At 36.9% G+C, this 22,338-nt stretch overlaps 1 protein-coding gene across 1 annotated transcript; it reads right to left on the bottom strand.

Moving 5' to 3' along the window:
* Positions 1-5,262: 5,262 nt before the first annotated feature.
* Positions 5,263-6,216, bottom strand: LOC104478409 (beta-1,3-galactosyltransferase 2). The gene has a single exon (XM_010118743.2). It carries the CDS (start codon positions 6,214-6,216, stop codon positions 5,263-5,265), a length of 954 nt encoding a protein of 317 aa, XP_010117045.2.
* Between the last annotated feature and the right edge of the window lie 16,122 nt (positions 6,217-22,338).

Genomic DNA, 22,338 nt, shown 5'->3' with positions numbered 1-22,338 from the left:
TAATTCCAAAGCAAGAAGCTTAATGGAGGAAATGAGGTAGAACATGCCACTGATTTTAGTCCTAGTTATTTCACTACAGAAAATCAGTACAACTATAGTTTATATACACATCTAGTATAAGAATCTACAGGCAGATATAAATCATCCAGACAAATCAGCTAGATCAAAGTATTTTAAGTTCATTTTTCCAATTGTTCTTATCTATGAGAGTGTTCCATAGTTGTGATTAAGCTGGTCTGATAGAATTCTGAAGACTGCAGTTGCTGCCCCTACATCAGCTGGCACATTTGCAAGCTCACTGTCCTGTTTGGAAATAGTGAGACAGGAAATACATTTTTTTAGTGCTTCAGATTTTTTCCACCTAGATGGAAAATTCAGTGCCAGTGAAAGGAGTTTTTCCTAGAATATGACTGAACTGTCTACGGTCTACTGCAACAACTTTCCCCAATGCCAATTTTAATTGCTCAGTTACTGGACATGCTGTTGGTTTCTAGATAGATGCTTTAATCAAGAACACATACTTCTTATGCTTCAGTATTTATACCAGTCTGCCTGTATGAGACATCCAAATGTATCATTAATAGATATTCCTTACACTTAGACCTTTGACAAAGATGGAATGGAATAAACATTAGAAGTCTTCTGATATTTAGAATATAATATCCCACTATGCTAGCCAGAAAGTTAGTAAGTTCTCTCTAAACTCGTATCAGAGCCAGCTACTGCCTGACAAAGTAAGCCCCATTGAAGCAAAATCACACTTGCTAAGTACAGTTGTTTTAATGCATATAAAGTTCTGTTTGTGTCAACAGTTAGTTAAGCAGAGATCAAACTGCTGAGGAACTTGACGTTTCTGAAAGCATCTGCATGCATGATCACAACGCAAAGCTGCTAGAAAGCTACATGCTACCAGCGTTTAGATGTGAGCATCTTATCAGGTATTCCCTATTCCTTCCTCTTTGTATAAGAAGGTCCGGAAACCGTCTTGTTATTAAAACAAGAAGATGGCATCAGCATCCATCTCTAAGCTACAAACGTCTCTTAAAAATACCTGAAAATAATATATATACACACGTATAAATTGCAAGGGGGAAAAAAAAGAAAAGCAAGCACAAAAGCTCACCATAGCTAGAGCAAAATAATGAAATGGAGAATCAAAGGGGAAGATGCAACTAAGTGCAGAAGCTTTTCAGTAGAAGAACGTTTGATGCCTTAGGAACTACAAGTCACCAGATAGGTCTTCCGCGTACCAACAAGTAGGTGGCAGCTGAACCAGGAAACTGTTGCAAGACACCAGCCTTTTGAACAAAATCTTGCGCTGTACACCTGGGTAAGATGTCAATTCTAACCCAAGAGAATTGTCACAGAACCAGTTTGAACAATGCTTGCCAGTTACTTCCGCCTTGCCCCCATTACAACGCCCTTCTCCCAAGGACACCGTTCTAAAACAAAAGATATACAGATTCCAGAGCATTTGTAACTGCTGACAACCTAGTCCCCTATCAAGCTCTGAACTTGTCCTTCAAATTCATCTCAGGTGCTAAGTATTCCCACTATTAGGCTGTTTAAGTTTCTCTGTGAGGATCACCTGGCCAGTACAGCCCAGCTGCATCAAATGAGTGAAGCTTCACACTCCGGTAGACAAACAGAAGATAGATGCAGTTTCCTCTGAGTTTTTGTTGTTGTTGTTTTTTGTTTGGTTTGGTTTTGTTTGTTTGGGTGGGTGGGGAAGACACAATATGAATTACTGTGACTATAATAAGGCTTGTTGCTACAGGGAGGTCCTTAGATCACTATATGGAACTTCCTCATTACCAGCTTTAAAAAAAAAAAAAAAAAAAAAAAAAAACCACAAACACGAAGCAGACTAGATCAAGGTACAAATGACGGCTAGAAATGTACACAGGTGCTTTACGTACCCTCCCTCTTGTTACAGATTTGACTTCTTTAAAACGTTTATCAGCAACAATACTGCAGCTACCCAAGTTTTGTACACAATCTGCAACTTTCACCCCTAGCCTCATTTCATTATTGCCACCTGAAGAGCTACTGTGGGCACAGCCACCCTCACATTATGTTAGAGACAATAACATTTTCTAAAAGCACTTACGGAATTTGTGAATTTGTGTAAAATAAGACTTCGATACAGCTGAAGACCAATCAACTACGATAAGGTACCTAGAAGCTTTTGTTATTAAATGGAACCTGTGACTGAAGAATTCAAATAATCCATAGGCCTTCGAAGCGTTCAGCATACTGGACAACTGCTACACTTCTCCATGCTCTTGCAGTGTTTGTGGCATATAAAGTACTACTCTGCATCAAGCAATTTCAGTTATCAGGCTGACCTCTTCAAATAATTTATTCATAAGTCTAGACAGAAGAGGAATATATTGCAGTATAAGAACAGCTGTCTGCTTATGTGAAAGTGTTATGCAAATATTTGGAAAACAGACCCAATTTATGAGTGCAAATCAAGACAATATCTAAGGCAAGAGATTACTTTTTAATCAAATTGCACTGGTATTTTTTTTTCTTCTGTACCTGGGATGAATATATCCATTAAAAAAAACCCAAACAAACAAACAACAAAACTGCACTGAATAGGGGCTGGCCAAAGGGAATATCTATATACACCAAACTACACAAATGGTTGTTCTGAATCAGCTAGAAGTTTTATACCATTCTCCAACAGCTTCTAAAGTACAGAAGTCCCCAAGATAAAAGATCAAGACACCAAATATAAAATACAGATTATTTTAGTTTTGTGCACTGACAAGCAGAACAGTAAACAAAATGCCCGCAAACCATAAAGGCAGTAACAAAATCCAATTATCAGTTAGCTTCTTCAGATGTAGCTTTAAATTATTTCCGGACACAAAACATACTACATTTTACCAGCCAACATCAGAACTGGAAGACAATAATCTTCTTGGGCTTATATTTCTGAGATTAGTCTTACCTGAACACAGGAACCTGATGCAGAAAAGTTGTTTTTCCATTATCCTTCCACCCTTAGCAGTAAGAGTACTTCTGACAAAATTAAGACTTTCTTGGAAAGAGATGGTTTCAGAGAAGAGAGGACAATGCAGCTCAAACCTCTCCTGCTGCCTGTGCCATGACCACCCCAATCAGAAGATTCACCTGGGTCTGCAGCCTTAAAGAACCAGGATCACAGCTTACACCAGGCATACTGATTTCATTCGCAACATAATAGTTAAAGACTTCTCCAGACCACAACAATATAAACATTAATTTCACGTGCTTTTGTACCATGACTACCATAGAATCAAATCTCACTTTTTCAAGAGTTTTTTGTTCTGGGAACAGTTAAAAATGTTTTGAAAGGGCTTAGGACATATTGCAGAAACAAAGCAGTATACAATGGCATGCTCTCTTCCTGGTGCCAGATACACAGCCCTGTTTATTAGAGCCCATGTTACTCTATCTGCATAGTCATAATATGCATATTAATTTGATACACTCAGTAAACTTCTCCAAGTAAGCAGTCTTTTTTGGACTTAATTGGAAAATTTGTATCAGCTCTAGCAGGCAGCTTCCTGAAGCAAGTCCTTTCTCAGTAAGAAGGAGTGTGTCTTGGTTCTCATCTGAATGCCACTGTAATCACTCAGAATCCCAGCACGCTTTAGAGAAGTTCCTATAATTGTATCATGTCATACAATCACGGGATGACAGTATTTGCTCTTCGAAAGGAAGCGCAGGGGGTTGCCAGTCCTCGTCGCTCTGCTCAAAGCAGGGGTAGTTGCAAGCTCAGGCCAGGCTGCTGAGGGCTTTGTCTGGTTGAAGGGATCAAAAGTACAACCTCATCCTTACATCTACTCCAGGGCAGACCAGCTAAGCTATTGCTGGCCTATTAGTGTAACACAACCTTGAATTAGAAGATGGCATAGAGAAAAGAGTTCTAGCTTCTTCACGTTTTCATTGTTGGACATTTTAATCAAGACTCCTTGTAATTCATGTTTTTCTCCTTTGGACTCTCTCTAAAGGGTTCAAATCTTCGGACTCAGTGGACAACACATAGAAATAACCCACTTACCAAGAGAGGAAAAAAGGAAACTCAGTCCATAACCTGGATTTTGATAGGTGAATTTCCTAAAGGAAGTATATTTTGGATTTTTTTTGAGCATCTACAGAAAAGGGTTTTCTCCTCTGCAGGAAACCATCTAATTCAATTAAAATGTCTTTATTAAACATCATAATGTTTGCTTGTATAACGACAATGGGGATGCATATATTGTATCCTCACTTTTTCAATTCAGCTCTGGCTAAAGTATTTAGTATTTTAGTGACTGACATTTTGATATCCACATGCATCTGACAAGCTTCCTGCAAAGCTACAGGTACTTTTTTCTAGCTATTCAATTAATCCAGCCAGTTGCTCCACTCAGTAATTACTGTAAAGGTCTCTTAAATCTTATTGAGAGTAGCAGATAATTTATATTCTTGGATGGAGAGAAATCTGGAAAGTAATTTACTTACACAGACATTTTGACTGAAACTTTTAGCTTTCAAGCTTATTAAGCACCATCTTATTTTTTTAATGAGGATATTTTCTGCATGGCTGAGCACCCCAAAATGGAATTTTATACGTTCCTGTCAAAAGACTCTATCAGCATCTAATTTCGCTCATTTATGATATCTCCACAATAACAACTAAGTGGTATCTTGTGTGTGAGGTGTTCTTTGTATCTATGACTACAGAAAATAATAGCAGCTCCATGTCCTAGTAGAGATCTGGCAAATCCTACTATTAGGTTTTCTGAGAAAAAGTAATTTGCCTTCATATTTCTGTTGCTAATTCACCAGCATAGGATATAATGTATGCTTTCTTCTTCAGGCACACTGAAATGCCATCTGAGTAAATGTAATGGTATATAGACTAATTACATTTGAGCAATATAAAATTTAAAAAACTTATTATTACTTGTTAATGAAAAATTAAGTTTAATTACATCTTCATTGCTTTTTTTGTCAGTATCGTTGATACGATCTCAGCATATTTTAAAACATTATAAGAATTGGCACCTCATCCAAAACAAATTAAGGTACCAAGCAGTATTCAGTCATCAGAGAAAGCCTGCTTTATGGAAGAAAAATCCTTTGAGAATGCAGCCTAATACAAAACCTATACTCCTGATTCAGGATTTTCCTGAACCTTGAAAATTATCCTACATAGAATGCTGTGTTTCTAAGAAAACATCTGCTCTTTTCTCCGTTGTCAAAGAAAGGATGGACTCTCCACTATGGGCTTTTCTGTTCCTTCTGACATGTGTGGCTCTCCTTTTGCAGTGTTTCCCAATAGAATACGTGCTCATTTGTCTGAATGTGATGAGATGTAATTATATTATTGTACAGACAAGGAGAAAATGGGACTTTGTGTATATTAAACAATAAAAGACTAGGTGGAGGTACTATCTGTATTCCCTTTGCATTAAGGCAGAGCCCTATATAAACATCTTCCAAATGTATGTATTTTATCGTTACAGAAGCATTGACAATTTTTGAAGCCAGGTCTCCAGAAAAGACATAGCCAGTTCCTGAACAAAAAGGAGGGTAATTGTCGCCTGGGTACTCTTCTTCTGATACGTACCATTTACTTTCTTTATCCCGAATAGGCTTATTCCCTTTCATAAGATAGCCTGTGAAATAATTTTGTGGAGGAGGTGAAAGGGGTCGGAGAAGCTTTTCTATTAGGTATATTGTATTAACGAAACCATCACTGTCTGTCTTCATAACAAAGCCTGCGTCACTGCAATAAGAGGCAACCCACTTCATGCCCATCAAAGTTTTAAGAGTTAAGTTATAGTAAGTGTCCAGGAAATCCTGTTGAATAATATCGTGATACTGCTCACTTTCTCTCAGTAAGACATCATCTGGACCCTTGCTCTCAATGCCCAGCATAAACAACCGAACAACCTCAACTCCTGGAACCACAGATTCGTTTCCCCAGGCTTTTCTGATGGAAATTCTGTGCTGAATTTCAGCAGCTGTAGTTGCTATTAGCAATATCAAGAAAGGTGTTTTATCTTTACACTTCTCTTTCTCATTAATAATGAATTTAAATGACTGTGTTGAAGTTGATCTGGTTTTATTCCCAAATTTCTCATTTTCAGCTGGTAGTTCTCCATGTTCTTTCTGTAAGAACTGTTTGAATTTTGAAATAGTGTTTTTATGTAAAATAATTTTACTCTCCATCTGAAGATTATCATACCTTTTGGTAAAAAGTATATCTTTTTCTTCTATGTCATCATTGTTTTGAAATTTACGTTCAGTTAGAACAGCAAGGCGATCAGAAATCCAAAAATATAAAATAAAATATATTGTTGTTAAAGAGATGGAGGCAATCAGGAAAACATTTCTCTTGGTGCAGTCCCAAGGAGAGAAGAATCCACTACAGTAGGTCATATTGGCAGCTGTGAGAAGATGCACAAAAAGCTATTTTTTAATTGGACAGATATTTTGCCAGAAGAGCAGATGATTTGTAATTGTTTTCCTCAGTTATACAGGAAGATAAAGTAATTCTGCAGGCTTCTGATTCTTCAGGATTCCTTAATTTTTTAAACGAAAAGTATCCCATTATTTCATCTTAGAATAAATTGTAAACATTTTCATAGAAGCAAAAAAAAAAAAAACCTTTAAAAAAATTCATAATTTCATTTTCAGGCTTTTCTTCCTAAAAGAAATAAAGAATGATAAATACAGTAAAAAATAAACACACTATTAAAAAAAATAATTTTCTCAGATATCTATTTAGATACTGGAATATATGTAAGGTATAAATGTGAATTTAATCCAGTATCACAATCAATCTTTCCATATTTTTATATATAAACACAAATTACTTGTCATTCTTTTATTATGACTGTCTTCAACACTAATAGCAGGGCACTGAACTCATAAGAGCTATGGTATAATGTGGACTATATATTTTATTTCAAATGCATACATTTATTAAAACATGCTAAAAAGATACACATTTTAAGTAAAGGAAGTAAAGGAATTGCTATTCTAGTTGCTATAATAGGTTACAAAAATAGAATAAGGATAGCTTAACTTCATGTAAACTTCACAAAATGTTATTGTGTAATAGAATAACTGAGATAATGAAAGATTATGATCGATTATGGATTCACAGCCTTGGAGGCTATTTTGATAAATCACATGCAAGGTACCTTTGGCCATTTAAAAGTTAAATACATGGCTGAAAGTAATTGTCTAGGCTATAGAAAATGTTAATGCAGACAGAGAGGTAGCACACTTTGCCACTGGAAAATAAGTGTCTTACATGGATGAAATGCTCCCTGCCAGCACTTACCTCTGTGAAGAATATGTATGACTACTGGCTTAGGCTAGATCCATGCATTTTAAATGGCTTTAACTGAATGGCTGAATTCCATCCTTCTAGACTGCAAAGAAGTATGGAACATAAATACTGGAACAATGAAAATACTGTAGCTTTAGGTATTTTTTTTTTGTCATTTCTATAATAGCTATTTTCAAATTCTGGCTTAGTTCAGCTACATAATATAAAAATTTATCTAAGCCTTGCAGATGCACCACAGTTTGCAGGGAGGGGGAGATAATCACATGTACCACAGACCACAAAGTGGTAATACCCAAGAACGCTATCTGCCAAAAAATGCAAGTTACCTGTATTAAACCGCTTTTTTACAAACCAGTCTCTGAAGGGTTCTCACATGTATTCCAAAGTGAACTATAAAAGTACAGCAAGTCATTTTTTTTTTTTTCAAATTTTTTTTTGTGCCAAAACACTACTTGACAGATGCAACATGTAGCTCGCAATGCAAAATTCAACACTTCTTACCATCATCTTGGAAAGTGCAGCTTTATACCAGTGATACAATCATGGTACTTCTGGAACAGATTCTTCAGAAGTTTCTTGCTGCTTCACAAAATATGACACACTTAGGACTGAAATAGAGTCAGAGATCCTATATGTGTGCCCACGGAGAACATCAGGACAAGCTTATGGGCCCCTGAGGTTCTATCCCAAGTCTTTTCCAGAGGAATTTATGAATTAACACAAAGGAAAACACACCAGGACATTCACCACTCTTTTTAAAGGGAAAAACCACTCTGTCTCTTGTAACAATTAAAAAATTAGTAAATTAGTAAAATTAGTTTTAACCATTTTAGAGTACGCGACAGAAATGTAAACTAATAAATGAACTTTTGTTTAATTATAATTTAATGTTGATAAAATAGATGTTGATTAATCTGAATGCAAATGTGTGGTGGCCAGCATCCAAACACCCACTCAGTTGCTCACTTACTTCCCCCCTCCTCAACAGGACAAAGGGAGACAACAGGATGAAAAAGTTTATGGGTCAGGAGAAAGACAGGCGATCACTTAGCAGACACCATCAAGGGCAAAAAAGACTTGGGAAAAATTAAAATACATTTGTATACTGAGAAACAAAACCAAAAACTAAAACAATACCTCCCCCCATCTTTTCCTGAGCTCAACTTAACTCCTTTATCTGCCCCCTCAGCAGCAGAAGAGGCTTGGGGGTTAAGGTCCCTCCCTGCTCCTCCTCCTGTAGTTCACATGTATCATACACCCATAAAATATTCAGAGCACAGTAAGTAATGGCTTAGCTCTAGCAATCTTCCTTCTCATGTTTTCAGTTCATTAAAAAAAAAAAAAATCTGTATTTTTAAATATTAAAATTTTAAATATCCAGGATACAAAACACAAAGTAAATATAAAGCAATGTATGAAAGAACATAGGCAGCACCACTACAGAAGGTGAGAGACATTTCTGGATCCACTAATTGCTTTGCTGCTATTTGAAACGTGAGAACTTCAGCATATGAAAATACAAGAGTAAAAGGTAATTTTCAATGTTATAAGTTGAGACGGTTTAGCCTGGATCACCACACAGTTTCTTACTCACCCTCCCCCCACCCAGTGGGACGGGGGAGAGAAATTGGGAAGAAAGGAAAACTCGTGGGTTGAGATAAAAACAGTTTACTAAAAATACTAAAAACTACAAAGCTAACAGGATATAAGGATATTAATATATACAAAATATACAAAATGAACAATGTACAATTTCTCACCACCCGATGTCCGAATGACCGACGCAGCCGGTCCTGAGCAGCGATCACAGGAACGACACCAAGCAGCAAGCGAAGGAGGGGTGCAAGCTAGCAAGGTAGAGGGAACGATGCCAGCAAGCAAGAGAGAAGAAAAGGATGCCAAGGGTGCCCGAACGGATACCCGAAAAGAATGCCCAAACAGAATGCCAGAAAAGGATGCCCCCTCCCATGGGCAACCCCCACTTATATACTGAGCATGATGTTTATGGCATGGAATACTCTCTTTGGCCAGTTTGGATCAATTATTCCTTCTGTCTTATGCCCAGCTTCCCGCTTCTGCACGTTAACGAGACCTTAACGAGACTTGGAAAGCCAGTGTCCTTGGTCTCATTAACAACAACTCATATAATCAGAATGTTTTTATCAACATTCTTCACACATGAAATCCAAAACACACCGGCTACTGAGAAGAAAATTAACTCCATCCCTGCTGAAACCAGGACATAAGTGTACTTCTGCATGGCAATTTTCTTGATTAAGCTAAAAACATTTTGTCAAAGTCTTTTTTTTTACCTCTGTTGGTTTTAACAGTGTAATTCTATTAGATGAAATCCTGGTTCCATTCTGGACAGAACAGGAACTTCTAAGAAGACTTTTCTAACAGGCAGCTAGAATATTTCTTGTTTCAAGTTTGATAGAGTTATTACAAGATTAGTAGAGAATTCATGTTGCAGAAAAGCAAGCAATACATATGTCTGAAAAATTAATTGCAGTTTATCTTTCTTACAACTTTTAAGTGCCAAGAAGCTCTCAAAATACATTCCTCCTTTTCTATCAAAATTCTTCTCAAAAAAAAAAAACCTCTGAAAATAAATTCTTACTCACAATAATTACCGATACTATTGAACCAAACAATTAGAACTCATAAATATTATTTTTCTAAAACCAACCATGTGTTGAAGTTGGAGTAACAGCTGCCATGTACTTTAAGTTGCTTCAGTGACACACTGATTATTCACATACACACACATTTATCTACATTCAGAATTTAATATTACATCAGATATGCTGAAAGAAGCCAGAATTAGGCTCTATTAAAATAATAAAAAGGAAGAGGAAGAATACAAAGGAGTAGAGAAAAACAGAAAAGGAATTGGGGAAAAAAAAAGAAAGGAGATGAATATGGTACTTTCTTGTTGTCACTCCTGTTTATGTTATCTTTTTCTTATTTATTTAAGAAAGACAGACTCGACAGCTCCTGAGTGACAATCTACCTCTCTAGGTTCTAATTCTACCCTATCTCATCCCAGATTTTTTTAAGAATTTCAAAATAACATAAACAAACCCCTCGTATTCGAGCAATGCTTTGATATTTTCCCACCTTCTTAAGTAAGACATTTTCAAGTCTAGTCCTTTAAAGGTGGTCACACAAATGGCAAATTTCAAAGTAATCTTTTGACAAACTGATACATGCATTTGAAAGTGCGAACTAAAGGCTGCCAGAAAGTGTGAGCTAGCTAATTTAATTTATAATTGCCAGTTGGTAAACAGATCACAGTATCTTTTGACAACTTTGTTTCAAATTGACTAAACACACATAAAAGGACGAGCTAGGAAGCAAGAAAAGAGCAGGAGATGCACCCACCTAAAATAAAGACAGCCTCTCCTGGAGAGATGCTCTGCCTGCTGCGTTGCCAACTCCTCACAGTTCTTCTGGCTCGGCAGCAAAAACAAGTCTTCTGGGAAGACTAGATTGCAAGACTAGTCCCAATTCCCACCTCTTGCTTGATCTGTAAGAAGTCCTAGGGATGACAATGGAGTTAGTGAGATGAATCTGTAGCCATTTCACCCTTTTTTTTTGAAATTTGTATTTAATTTCAAACCTACATATCATAGTATTTGGAGGATTAATTTGGGGCATCTTGGTGACACTCACCCTCTGTGGTCAGAAAGGGACACAGGGATATTGCAGCTTCTGTCTTTGAAGCAAGCTCTACTAATTTATTCTTGGATTACAGGTGAAAAAAAGACCAGAAAGCTAGTTCTGCTCCCTTTTACCATGTGGCCTCTTGGAGAACTCAAGCAATTCTCCTATCGTTTACACATATTCTCATCCAAACGCGTGCTGCTGAGGCTTGAGTTGAATTGGAGAGGGGACAAGGAAGTGAGGAGGAAAAAAACATTTCTGCCTTGGTATGTATTTTTGGAAAGATCTGCATTCAGTTATTTAAAAATTTGAAATGAGGTTTTAGTTTGCATGGATGACTTGGTATATGTACCTTTAAAACCACTTTCTCTTACAATGATTACAGCAATGTGAACAGCAAATGGGTATGTTAACAACACTTTAATGAGCATATGGAATCAATTTAACAGTATTAATTTTCTACTGTTCTGTAAAATCTTTGTAGATGTGCTTTTCTGATTTAAATTATGCCTAGGCTGAGTTAATCTCATCAAAATGCTACTTCTGCACAGAAACAATATTTACTTTTTCCACTGGAACATCTGTGAAACTTTTTATTTTTAAAATCAGGAATATGTGAAAACCTGAAGAAGAACTTTAGGTTCTCTTTTTCTTTACATAAGTGCACTTCCGATTTACAAATAGTCTTAAAGCAGAATTTAACAGCAGCAGGTATCCTGCAGTTTGCTTGTCTCTATTTAACTTAATTTTCTTAAAGTACACATGGAAATGTGCATGCTAATTAGCCACAAACAAGCAGCACAATTCCCTGTTTTTATGCAAGCAAGTGCAATTCTTACCTGTAAAAAATTGTCATGGGACAAAAAGGGAACACACTGCATGTGTGGAGTCAAGAATTTGTTGTTAGACTAACAAAACTGTCCAATCAAAAAAATGGTTACTAGTTTAATTTAACTATTACAAAAAGAGGGGAGGAGTGTGAGGAGAGGTCGGGGGAAATAGTTCTATACAAAGTCCCCAGTATCTCCCCCTTTTCTCTCATGTCGTTCTTCCCTTCTTAAATGCTCCTCTGGTGGGGTCCTAGGAATCAGTGGTGCCAGATTTTCTCAAGGAGACAGGTTTATGGCAAATTGTCATATGTTCTCTACCAGAATGAACATCCTGATGTTGATGGAAGTGTCTTCCCTGCCTGAGAATCCACCAGTGCTAATTTCTGTGTGCTTACTAATACAACACTTTCCTCTTTCTCCATTGGTCTCAGTTCCATGAGAAACCTGGTTTTATTATGCACATTGTGTTTATATTGGATATTTCCTCTTGGTTCTCTTTGTTATGGCTAAATCCAGTTTTACCCAGCTCCTAACAGTGCATTCCTATAGTAACACATAATTAACTGCTGGTGGCACTTTTCCTCAGTTATCATCCCATACCTACACTCCTCTGGGAGGCCAGGGACAGGTGCCATTACAGTTGGAGTCTGCCACAGGCCACCTGATCAGGAAGACTGAGCCGATCAGGCCCTCTACACAGAGAGGAGGAGCCTCACAGTCACAAGCCCTGGTCCTCATGGAGGACTTAAGCCACCTCAGTATCTGTTGGAGAGACAACATAGCAGGGCACAAGCAATCCAGGATGCAGGTTCCTGGAATGTGTGGATGATCATGTCCTTCTGCAAGTGATAGAGGAGGCAACGAGGGGAGGTGCTATGCTGGGTCTTGTTCTTACCAACATGGAGGGGCTGGTGGGGAATGTGAAGCTCAAGGGCAGCCTTGACTGCAGTGACTGTGAGATGGTGGAGTTCAAGATCCTTAGGGTAGCAAGGAGGACACACAGCAAGCTCAGTATCCTGGGCTTCAGGAGAGCAGACTTTGGCCTCTTCAGGGATCTGCTAGGTAAAGCGCCATAGGATAAAGCCCTGGAGGGAAGAGGGGCCCAAGAAAGCTGGTTAACATTCAAGGATCACCTCCTCCAAGCTCAGGAGTGACGCATCCCAACAAAGACAAAGTTGGACATAGAACTATTCTATGATTCCATAAGAACAGGTTGGATGGGGCTCTGAGCGATCTGGTCTACTGGAAGGTGTCTCTGCCCAGGGCTGGGGGGTTGGAACAACAGGTCCATTCCAAACCAAATCATTCCATGATTCTCCAATTCTATGATAAACAGGTACTCAACACAGAATAGCTATTTGCTGCAGAAAAAAAAAGCAAAATTGGTCTAAAAATAGGCGTTGTGCCACATAGTTATAGAAAGCTAAACTAAAGCTAAAACTAGTCAAGTAATAGTAACCAATTCACTACATAATTTGCTGTTACAGCTTAAAAAAGCTAGAACAAAGCTTCAGGCAGAGAAGGCCAGATCAAACAAATCTGTTATCTTCTGAGGCTTGCAGAGTTCATACAAAGATAATGGACTGCATCCTGTTAACAGACCTGAAGAAGGAAACAATGTGTATCTTTATGTGAAGTACAACCAAGGGTGTGCTTGGGAGCATAATACGGAGGATGATTCTGGTAATGCTGCAGCGATTTTGCTGTGTGGTGTGTTTTTTTCACAGCAGTAAAATTCAACAGAACTATGATGGAAATTGTTAAAAAATAAAGATGGCAAATACGTCATTGATTCAGAAGTGGCCAACACCATTATTTCAGTTGAAGGCAGTTAAGATTAGCATGAACTCTGAATTTTTGACCTAGAAACAAAAACACTGCTAGATTTTGTATTTCTATTTCATATCTATCATAAAATATTTTTCCCCCAGTAGTCTGATAAATGGCTTTATCAAGGTATTAGCATTCATTGGAAAAATAAAAAAGTCTTCCTCATGTACAGCTAAGCGGTGCTAACCTAAAAATGGATGCTTCTGCTCTCAGATAAGACAGGAATACATATGGAGAAGAGACTCTGGCTTCTGAAAATCCCATCCAGACTATTATGTCAAAGCCACCTCAACTACATGGTGTGCTTTGAGATAGAATGCTTTATTTTAAGAGAAAATTTAATTGGGTCTTGCTAAAAAGTATCATTTTTAATACAGAGATGTAAACCTAAAACACAAGCTAACAAAGTATGCTTTATTGTACTTGGCCTTCTTTCTACCACAGAATATTCACATAAGCGCGTACCAGAAGCACCTTACAGTACTTTTGGCTGACATAAGCATAAGCACCAGGCTAATGAAATAAGCTGTTCACTTAGTTCTTTTCCCTGGTTATGAGAGTAGGAAAAACAGGAATTAACTCAAATATTTAAAGTTTTTTTATTTGTTTTGATATTGTGCTTGTGCCTAAAATAGAACTGCCTTGTTAAAAACAAAAAGAACAGAAACACAAACCCACAAATATTTTAAAAAGAGTTCCTGATTTTAAAGTCTCTACCAGAAAGAACTTTGATAGTGAAGAGATAAGAGATAGATGAAGGTGTAACATAAGCTTGCCAAACAGCATGCCAGTTCAGCTACATACTGTCATTGAGGGAATGGGAAAGGGGAAAAAGGAGCAACATCAAAAGTCAGCAAACAAACCCTCTGTGTATAAAAATGAAGCTTTCCACAGCTATATAACCTTGTTTTCTTCCTATGTCACATCCAGCAATTAGACTTGAGAACTGTAAGGTTAATTTACATATGATATAACCTTCTATTACTTATTATGTCCTTTTTTTTTAATTAAAATATATTATATTCTCAGAAAGCATTGACAAGATGCAGACCAGACAAAACTGATTCATACCTCCAGGGATCACTTGGGAATTTATGAAAGGTCCCAGTTTCCCAGTCTCCCTTAGGAAATGTCATATTAGTGGAAAGGAAAATGACACTGTTTCTTACCAGCAAAGACGTTTAACTCCGCAGAGCACTCGTTCTGAAGGAAGACAGCTTCCCCAGTTTCAGGTTCAAACAGAAGATGTTTATTCATCTAGGCAGAACAAAGGGCACCAGAGGAGCACACAAAAACCCTTTGGATGAGAAATCATTTACCTGTGTAATTATGAGGCTGGGCAAGGTAGCTGTTTAATGGAATAGTTTGTTTCCGTAGACTTTGTAACAGCCTGTGACAGGGACAGGGACACTCGCACAAAGGCGACTCATTGCTTCAGGTGAAGCCTAGCACTAGAGGAAAAGAACAGAAGGATTACTTCATATGTCCTCCAGGCTTTCTCCCTGTTCGTACACACTGGGAAAATATTTGTCTTTCTTGGAAATACTAGATTGTTGATCCACATGATCTGCTATTGCAATAACAGGCATAGCTTGTGTCCTGCTCCATGCTGGGGCCCTCTTCCATGGGGTTGGTTAGCTTAGCCAATACGCTACCTTTGTGTCTCATTATGTCAGATAATTTCCACTTCACAAGCTCATTATTTTAGTACGTTATTCTAAGTCCTTTGTGAAGCCCTGGTCAATGCAGAATTCCATTTTCCTAAGAAATCACTGCAAGGTAATTTCTGAGACTGGTTTTCTAGATATTTATATAATCCCCTCATGGTAGTACCATCTGCACCATAGCTCCTTATCCACTGATTCTGCCCCACTCACCAAGAACAGTGACAAGCACTCTGTCATTAAATCCTCAGCTGCTTATCAAAAAATGTGAGCATAGTTTCCCCTTATTTCTGACAAAGCAAAAAATATCTTCAGTAAGCTCACAATGCTTTTATATAGACTATGGAAATGTTGTCATGTCCATTATAGTCACTTTGGCCTTTTTCTGAGTTTGGCTTAAAAAACCCATGAAATCATTGTCTCAGTCCCTGTGACTGAAGACAGAGCATTTACTACTTACCACTATTAGGCCAATTTGATTATTTCTTATTTATTATCTTGACTCTTTAAAAATGTATATAAGTACACAATTTCATGTAATAATTTCAAGGCAGAGTTTCTTGTGTTAAAGCTATAAACACTCTCATACGTTTAAGCAATAGCAAAATAGATAAAACATTCCTACATACAAAATTGTTTTCCTAGTTTACTTGATGTAAAGAGTTTTGTACTGGTGCCATCTTGCGAACACAGTGAAAGTGACACTGCCTAGAACTACAGCAACATTTTATTTTTTTGCTGAATTTTAGGATGAGGCAACCAGTGAATGAACACACAATGTTAGCCTCAAACAGGCAGCGGGTTCTAGTCTTTGTCCCATTTCTCTGCTTGGCCTAAAAACGCTTCCCCATGGTTAAGTTTTCATCAGGTGGCTGGGTCTTCAACAGATACTCTAAACAGAAGGTGCCAAACACAACTCCCAATAGATTCTGGGTATTAAAACCCCCCATATTTGCACATGTAAAACTGTCACTAGAGATTTCTTTGAAAATGATATCTCATATAAAGCCTTCTATCCAGATTTATTTATGAATTTAAAGATACGTGAGGGAAACTAGCTCTCTGCGAGAATATTACCTCATGACACACAAACACCTCAAGTATTATCTGAATTTACTAGTGTATATAACAAGATACAAACATAAGGGAGTGTAAGTATGAGGAATTAAATTCAAAATTTTGAATCAGCAGAGACAGCAATTGCATTTTAAAACAACTGATGCTAACAGTAGCCTAATGCAAGCCATTTGCAGAACACACTTGCTCCATTGATCCTCCACCCAGAGGTGGCCCTATTATGAATCAGACAGCTATTTTGTACTTTACATACACACACACCCATGCAATTGTTTTCTTAAATGTATCAAGACAATATGCAGAAAAAAAAGTATCTTCAACACAGATTAGAAAAAACATATTAGGTTAAAATGTATTTTTATGAAATTTATCTTTCACTTTGTTGCAATTGTGTCTGGATTCTTAAACGAAATTTATCATGACCACAAGCAGCAAAACTACATCAGTTTACTAACTCTAGTACATGACTGAGTTTAATAGGAATTGGGGTAAACTACAATAGCAATGTAATGTAGTAGAGATAGAATCATAGAATGGTTTGGGTTGGAAGGGACCTTCAAAGGCCATCCAGTCCAACCCCCCCTGCATTGAGCAGGGACATCTCCAACCAGATCAGGTTGCTCAGAGCCCCGTCCAACCTGGCCTTGAATGTTTCCAGGGATGGGGCATCCACCACCTTTCTGGGCAATCTGTGCCAGTGTTCCACCACCCTCAGTGTAAAAAATTCCTTCCTTATATCCAGTCTAAATCTACCTCCTTCTAGTTTAAAACCATTAACCCTTGTCCTATCGCAACAGGCCCTGCTAAAAAGCCTGTCCCCATCTTTCTTTTAAGACATTTTTAAGTACTGAAAGGCCAGAATAAGGTCTCCCTAGAGCCTTCTCTTCACTACATCATGTTTCAGATCTAAAAGAATGAGAAGATACAGAAGATTGACATAATGAAATGAAGAGTTAAATAAAAGTTGAAAATCACCTTTACTTTCCCCTTCCTGTCAAACTCTTCACCTTTCTGCTAGATCCCCAGGAATTTACTCCCAGCCTGAACAGTCAAGAATTCCTTTAGAATATACTCAGCAAGTTGTCATAGAGTAACTCAGGCAGTTGTGTTGTCAGATCTTGACAACTTTCAGTAAAATGAACCTAAAAGGGCAAAATCTCAATACTCAAAGAGGTACTTCGAAAGAGCAACTTCTTACAATGACTCTTAAAATCATTTCTTGTTTAAGAAATTCTGGGAAGGAAGATTTTCTTTTATTTTAGCTTTACATTTCAAGGGGAAACAAGATTTTGAATTAAGATTTCTTAAATTCTCCATTAGGCTAAAAACTTCAAAAGTCCAAGCATGCACTGAAACCCAGGTAATCTTAATAGACTGAACGATAAATTTGAACAGCAATTGCTTTTCTGGCACTCATGCCAATGTTCAGGTTACCCAGAAGAGCAAACATTTTTCACTTGTATGGAAAAGCTTTGTGGAAATGCTCTAGTACTGGTGGTTATATGTAACTTATTCAAATTAGAACTAATGATGTTTCTACAGGTCTAGTAAGTATTCCTTTACAGTAGCTTAATCTTAGCTGGGCCTCTAGATGGTAGTAGAAAACCACTAATAAGAACAGGAGAGTGTTATATATGAGTATTTTCACTTTTATCACTGGCCAATGCCCAGCTCATGTTACAAAGCAGTCATAAAATCCATGCGTTAGCAGTCTCCATAAAACTAGCTGGTAGTTCCAGTTCAAGTTTTATTGTAAAACTATCTGGCTTCCACCATTTGAATTTGCATTCTTATTGGCAGAGAGAGCCAAATCATTATTCCCTAACATAGATCAGGGTTAAAACACTCCACTGTAATAAAATAAGAAGTTTTTTATGCTCCTTTGAGGAAAGAATTAAAATTGTCATTTTAATCTGGCACATAAACAAACATCACTTTTATGTCAGCAATCTTTAAAAAAATAGCCTTGTGGGAAAATGAATTCAGAGAGGATATAGAATGTATCATGTAGTCTTTTCAGTACATTTTTTGGTAGTATTTTAAAATTGCTTTCTGGTTCTGCTCTTGATGTTTAGAGTATTTACCAATACAGCTAATCAGTTCATAATAAATTTATGCATAATTTTTTCCAATAAATATGTTTTCTGTATTAAAAAGTGGGTTATGATGACTGAGCTGATCGCACTGAAATAATGTAATGGTTATTTTTGATTCATATTAAGTTTTACTTCTATGGACACAGTTGCTAAGTCGGGAAACTAAATTTTTAAAATCACTTCTACAAAGCTTAAAGAAAGCATAGTTTTCTAGTTATTAAGGACACCACAGTAGATAGACTGAAACTTTATCAAGACAGGATGCACAGTACAGCGTACCTAAAATAATGAGATATTTTTCATCTCTTTGATCACCTCTGAGATGGGATTTTGAAATGAAGGATAAGATACCCTTTTCTTTAGGCCACAGTGTTTTTCTGGCACACTGTCTGCATCAGAGGATCCTCCTGACTGGACTGGAATCCATATCATGGGAACTGCATGAACTTGTTTATAAAAAGTGTAGTTAGGTCACATACTCTGTGAATAAATGAAGAGGGTTTAATCTACAGTTTTCTCAAATGAAAGACATATAACTGCAAAAAAAACCTCTCTAGTTGTATCTAGAAGTCAGATTCAATGCCTTTTGAATGATATATGTTGTTCCTATTTTCTGTAACTGTCTTGGGTCCTACTCTTCTGAAGCTAACCAAATATCAAGGAGTCACAATCCTGAAGAACAGATACACTTTATTGCCACAGAAAACAGAAAGGACCTGTGAAATCAAGATAAATAGCAACACAGTATCCTAAAATAAAACCTTTATCCTGAAGACCATAAATAAAAAAGCAAACGAACAGATTACTTCAGCCACCAAAAGCACTGAGCTTTTAAACGGAAAGTTGAACTGGCATTTCCTTGTTGAATACTTACTTCTTCATCACAGTACTGGATTACATTGTCATGTTTTAAAGATAAGATTAGGATGGCTACTAGGAAATTATGTAAGTAACAGAAATTTGAATTTATTAAAAAAAATTATTACAACATATTTGGTGTATGTAGCAGAACTAGGAAAGCAATAATACTGGTAATGTTCTAAAATTAGTGTATGAAGTGGTGATAACCTATTGCTTTTGGGATTACTTGCATTCTTCTTCAGTTACACTCTCCCTGTTTCTCTTAGTGATTTTTGCTAGAGCAAATAATGTAGTAGCTTGAAAAACCCCATAGTTTAATTATTTAATGGGAATCATCTCCTCAAGGCAAGTACAGAAAGAATCATTTAGACATACACAATTTTTTTTCACCGAGTTCTAATGTTCTTCCATTTGCTACTATACCTTGAGCTCTTAATACAATTTTTACTTGGGTTCATAATTCAGTTTTGCACTTCAGAATATTACTACAAGTCTATCATACATAAATAAAACATAGTTTTGAGCTGTCATAGTTATTTTTTCATAACATAGAAGTAGCATATATGTGGCAGCCAAAGAGAAGCTACACTCAGTAGCAAAAGCAGTGGAAAGCAACATTTATTAATACCACATATAGACTTGGCCAGTTTTCAGAGCAGTACTTTGTTGTGTATTTCCCTCATGATCAAAAATTTCCAAGGGGAAAATAAAGCCACCATTCTCTGCTAACCTCAAATGACCAAGTCATCTAAAAAGGGAAGCATAAACAACAGGCTCCAACACTAGAATTCTGTGACCACTTGCAAATTTCATCCTTAGTTGGAATGCAAAGAGATATTTTCAGACTTTGCATTCCTACCAGAAATGTAACATAGTGTGGAAGTAGGAAAGGGGATAGAGAACTGAACCTGCGTGTGTTAAGATGAAGGATGAGCAGGTCATTCTAATCAAATGACCAAGACTTTTGGAAAATATAAGACAGCAGTTTAATATAAACATATTTATTCTTTATGGTTAGGATTGATGTAAATAAAATCTTATGGGAGTAATAAAGTATTCTGTTGTTTTATATACGGCAAAAAAAAAAAGAATTGATTGGAAGTTTCCAACTCTACATTTTTATGAAAACAGCATATGCTTTTTACAAGCTGGCTCTTCACTTTGCCTGTGCATGTAGGAGTCCCTTAATGTGTCTGTGTTGGTGGTATTTCCATGGTCTTAGAGAAGAACTTTTTGCCCCAAAACAAATGGGGTGGTGAAATGGATCTGGTTTTCACACGTCCCAGGGGAGCACCTCAGTTACCAAAACAATACACATTACATTTTTTCTTCCTTTTTTTTTCTTCTGTTGTAGGGCTGCAGAGGGGAAAAATAATTTTCAAATAAATTTAAAAGGTTTTGATTGTGCAATTGAAACACATTTTGAAACTGGATAAGGTTTCCAGGAAGCTGTCAGCACTAGTAAAAATAATTGAAGCCTATTCATTAAATCCTGTTAAACCAAATTTCCTCTAAGATCATGGTATGAAAGAATGCAGCTTTTGTCCCTCTTTTCTTCATATCTTGTGTTTGAAGCGTGGGAGATAATCATATTGCCAACATGAAAAACAACTTCTTAAGCAAAGCTACACAAAGACCACAATTTAAAATAGTGCTTATGCTTTCCTTCATTATAGAAGTTGCCATAGTCACTTTATTTCCTCACAGAAATAGTGACATCCCAAGTTATTTATTCCCTTTTTTGTAAATAATAGTAAACGGTTCTTCTGATGGGCAATTCAGGTTATTGCTTACAAGTGCCATCAAGTTACGGATGCATTACAGCACAACAGGAATGAAATATCTATCACCTCCCTGCTCATGATGCATCCAAAAAGCTTGGATATTTTAATAGACTGTAATATGTTTTGTCACTACAAGTCACTTTCACAACTCACTGTGCAACAAATTATTTAACTATTGCCAATCTTTTCTCGGATATCAAAGGCATTAATTAAAATGCAATTACATGAACTTTCTTGATGTTTGCAATGCTTCCCTGCCACCCTCTCATAAACAAAAATATACGGTGAAGAAATCTGTCTCCAGGGTGAACTTTGGCAAGCAGATGAGAACTAGTTTGACAAGCTCTTGACACAGCCCCCAGAAAAGGTCACACAAACATTTAAGCATTAAGGTTGTGTCTGTATGTATGTCTGAAGATATTAGGTAGGATATGGAACTAGCAAAACTATTATTTGAGTCAACTACCATTTTATTTTCCTCATGCTTCTGCTTACAGCTTTCCTGTTCTTCGAATTTCAATTCAAACTTTATGACTTGTGTAAGAATATTTATTTGAAATTGAAATTTCTACATCTGTTAAGAGGATACAGCCTGCTCCATAAACAGTAGTCCTGGCATTTTTTAAATTTGATGTGGAAAAAACAACCTAAAAAGATCACTTTTGTGCACATAAAATAAAACGTGCAAGCCCCTCTATAACATAACACATAAACTTTATTTCCTACCTGTCTAACTGCATTGCGACCTAATATACTTTACATTAGCTATTACTTCTGCAAATTCTCATTTTCTCTGTCAAATGATGCATGAAAGCTAGAATCAGTACAGCTTAATGGAATAAGCCTCTTATCAGTGCTATATATCAAAGGCATCCCTCTCTGAACATCTAAGGACAGGACGATCACAAGTTCTAAAACAATTTCAGCTGAATTCACAATAGGTCACAGGGTCTGAAGTTTTGCCCCAGCTGTTTGCTTTTTCCTTGCTGTGGAGACACGGGTCAGTGTTCTGGCATTATTTGTTCTTTACAGGCTAAAGCATGCAGCAGGTGAGCTGAGGTTACATCTAAGAAATGATGTCAAGAGGGAATTTTCTGCCCGAAAGCAGCACTCTATTTGTCTCTATTAGAGAAGCTTGGAAAAGAAAAAAAAAAAAAGCATAATTGAAATAATTTATATAATACT

This window comes from Chlamydotis macqueenii, chromosome 8 (assembly GCF_036417535.1).
Source record: "Chlamydotis macqueenii isolate bChlMac1 chromosome 8, bChlMac1.mat, whole genome shotgun sequence".
NCBI classification, from domain to species: domain Eukaryota; kingdom Metazoa; phylum Chordata; class Aves; order Otidiformes; family Otididae; genus Chlamydotis; species Chlamydotis macqueenii.
Note: the sequence above shows the minus strand (reverse complement) of the source record. Positions and strands in the feature narration are given on the sequence as shown.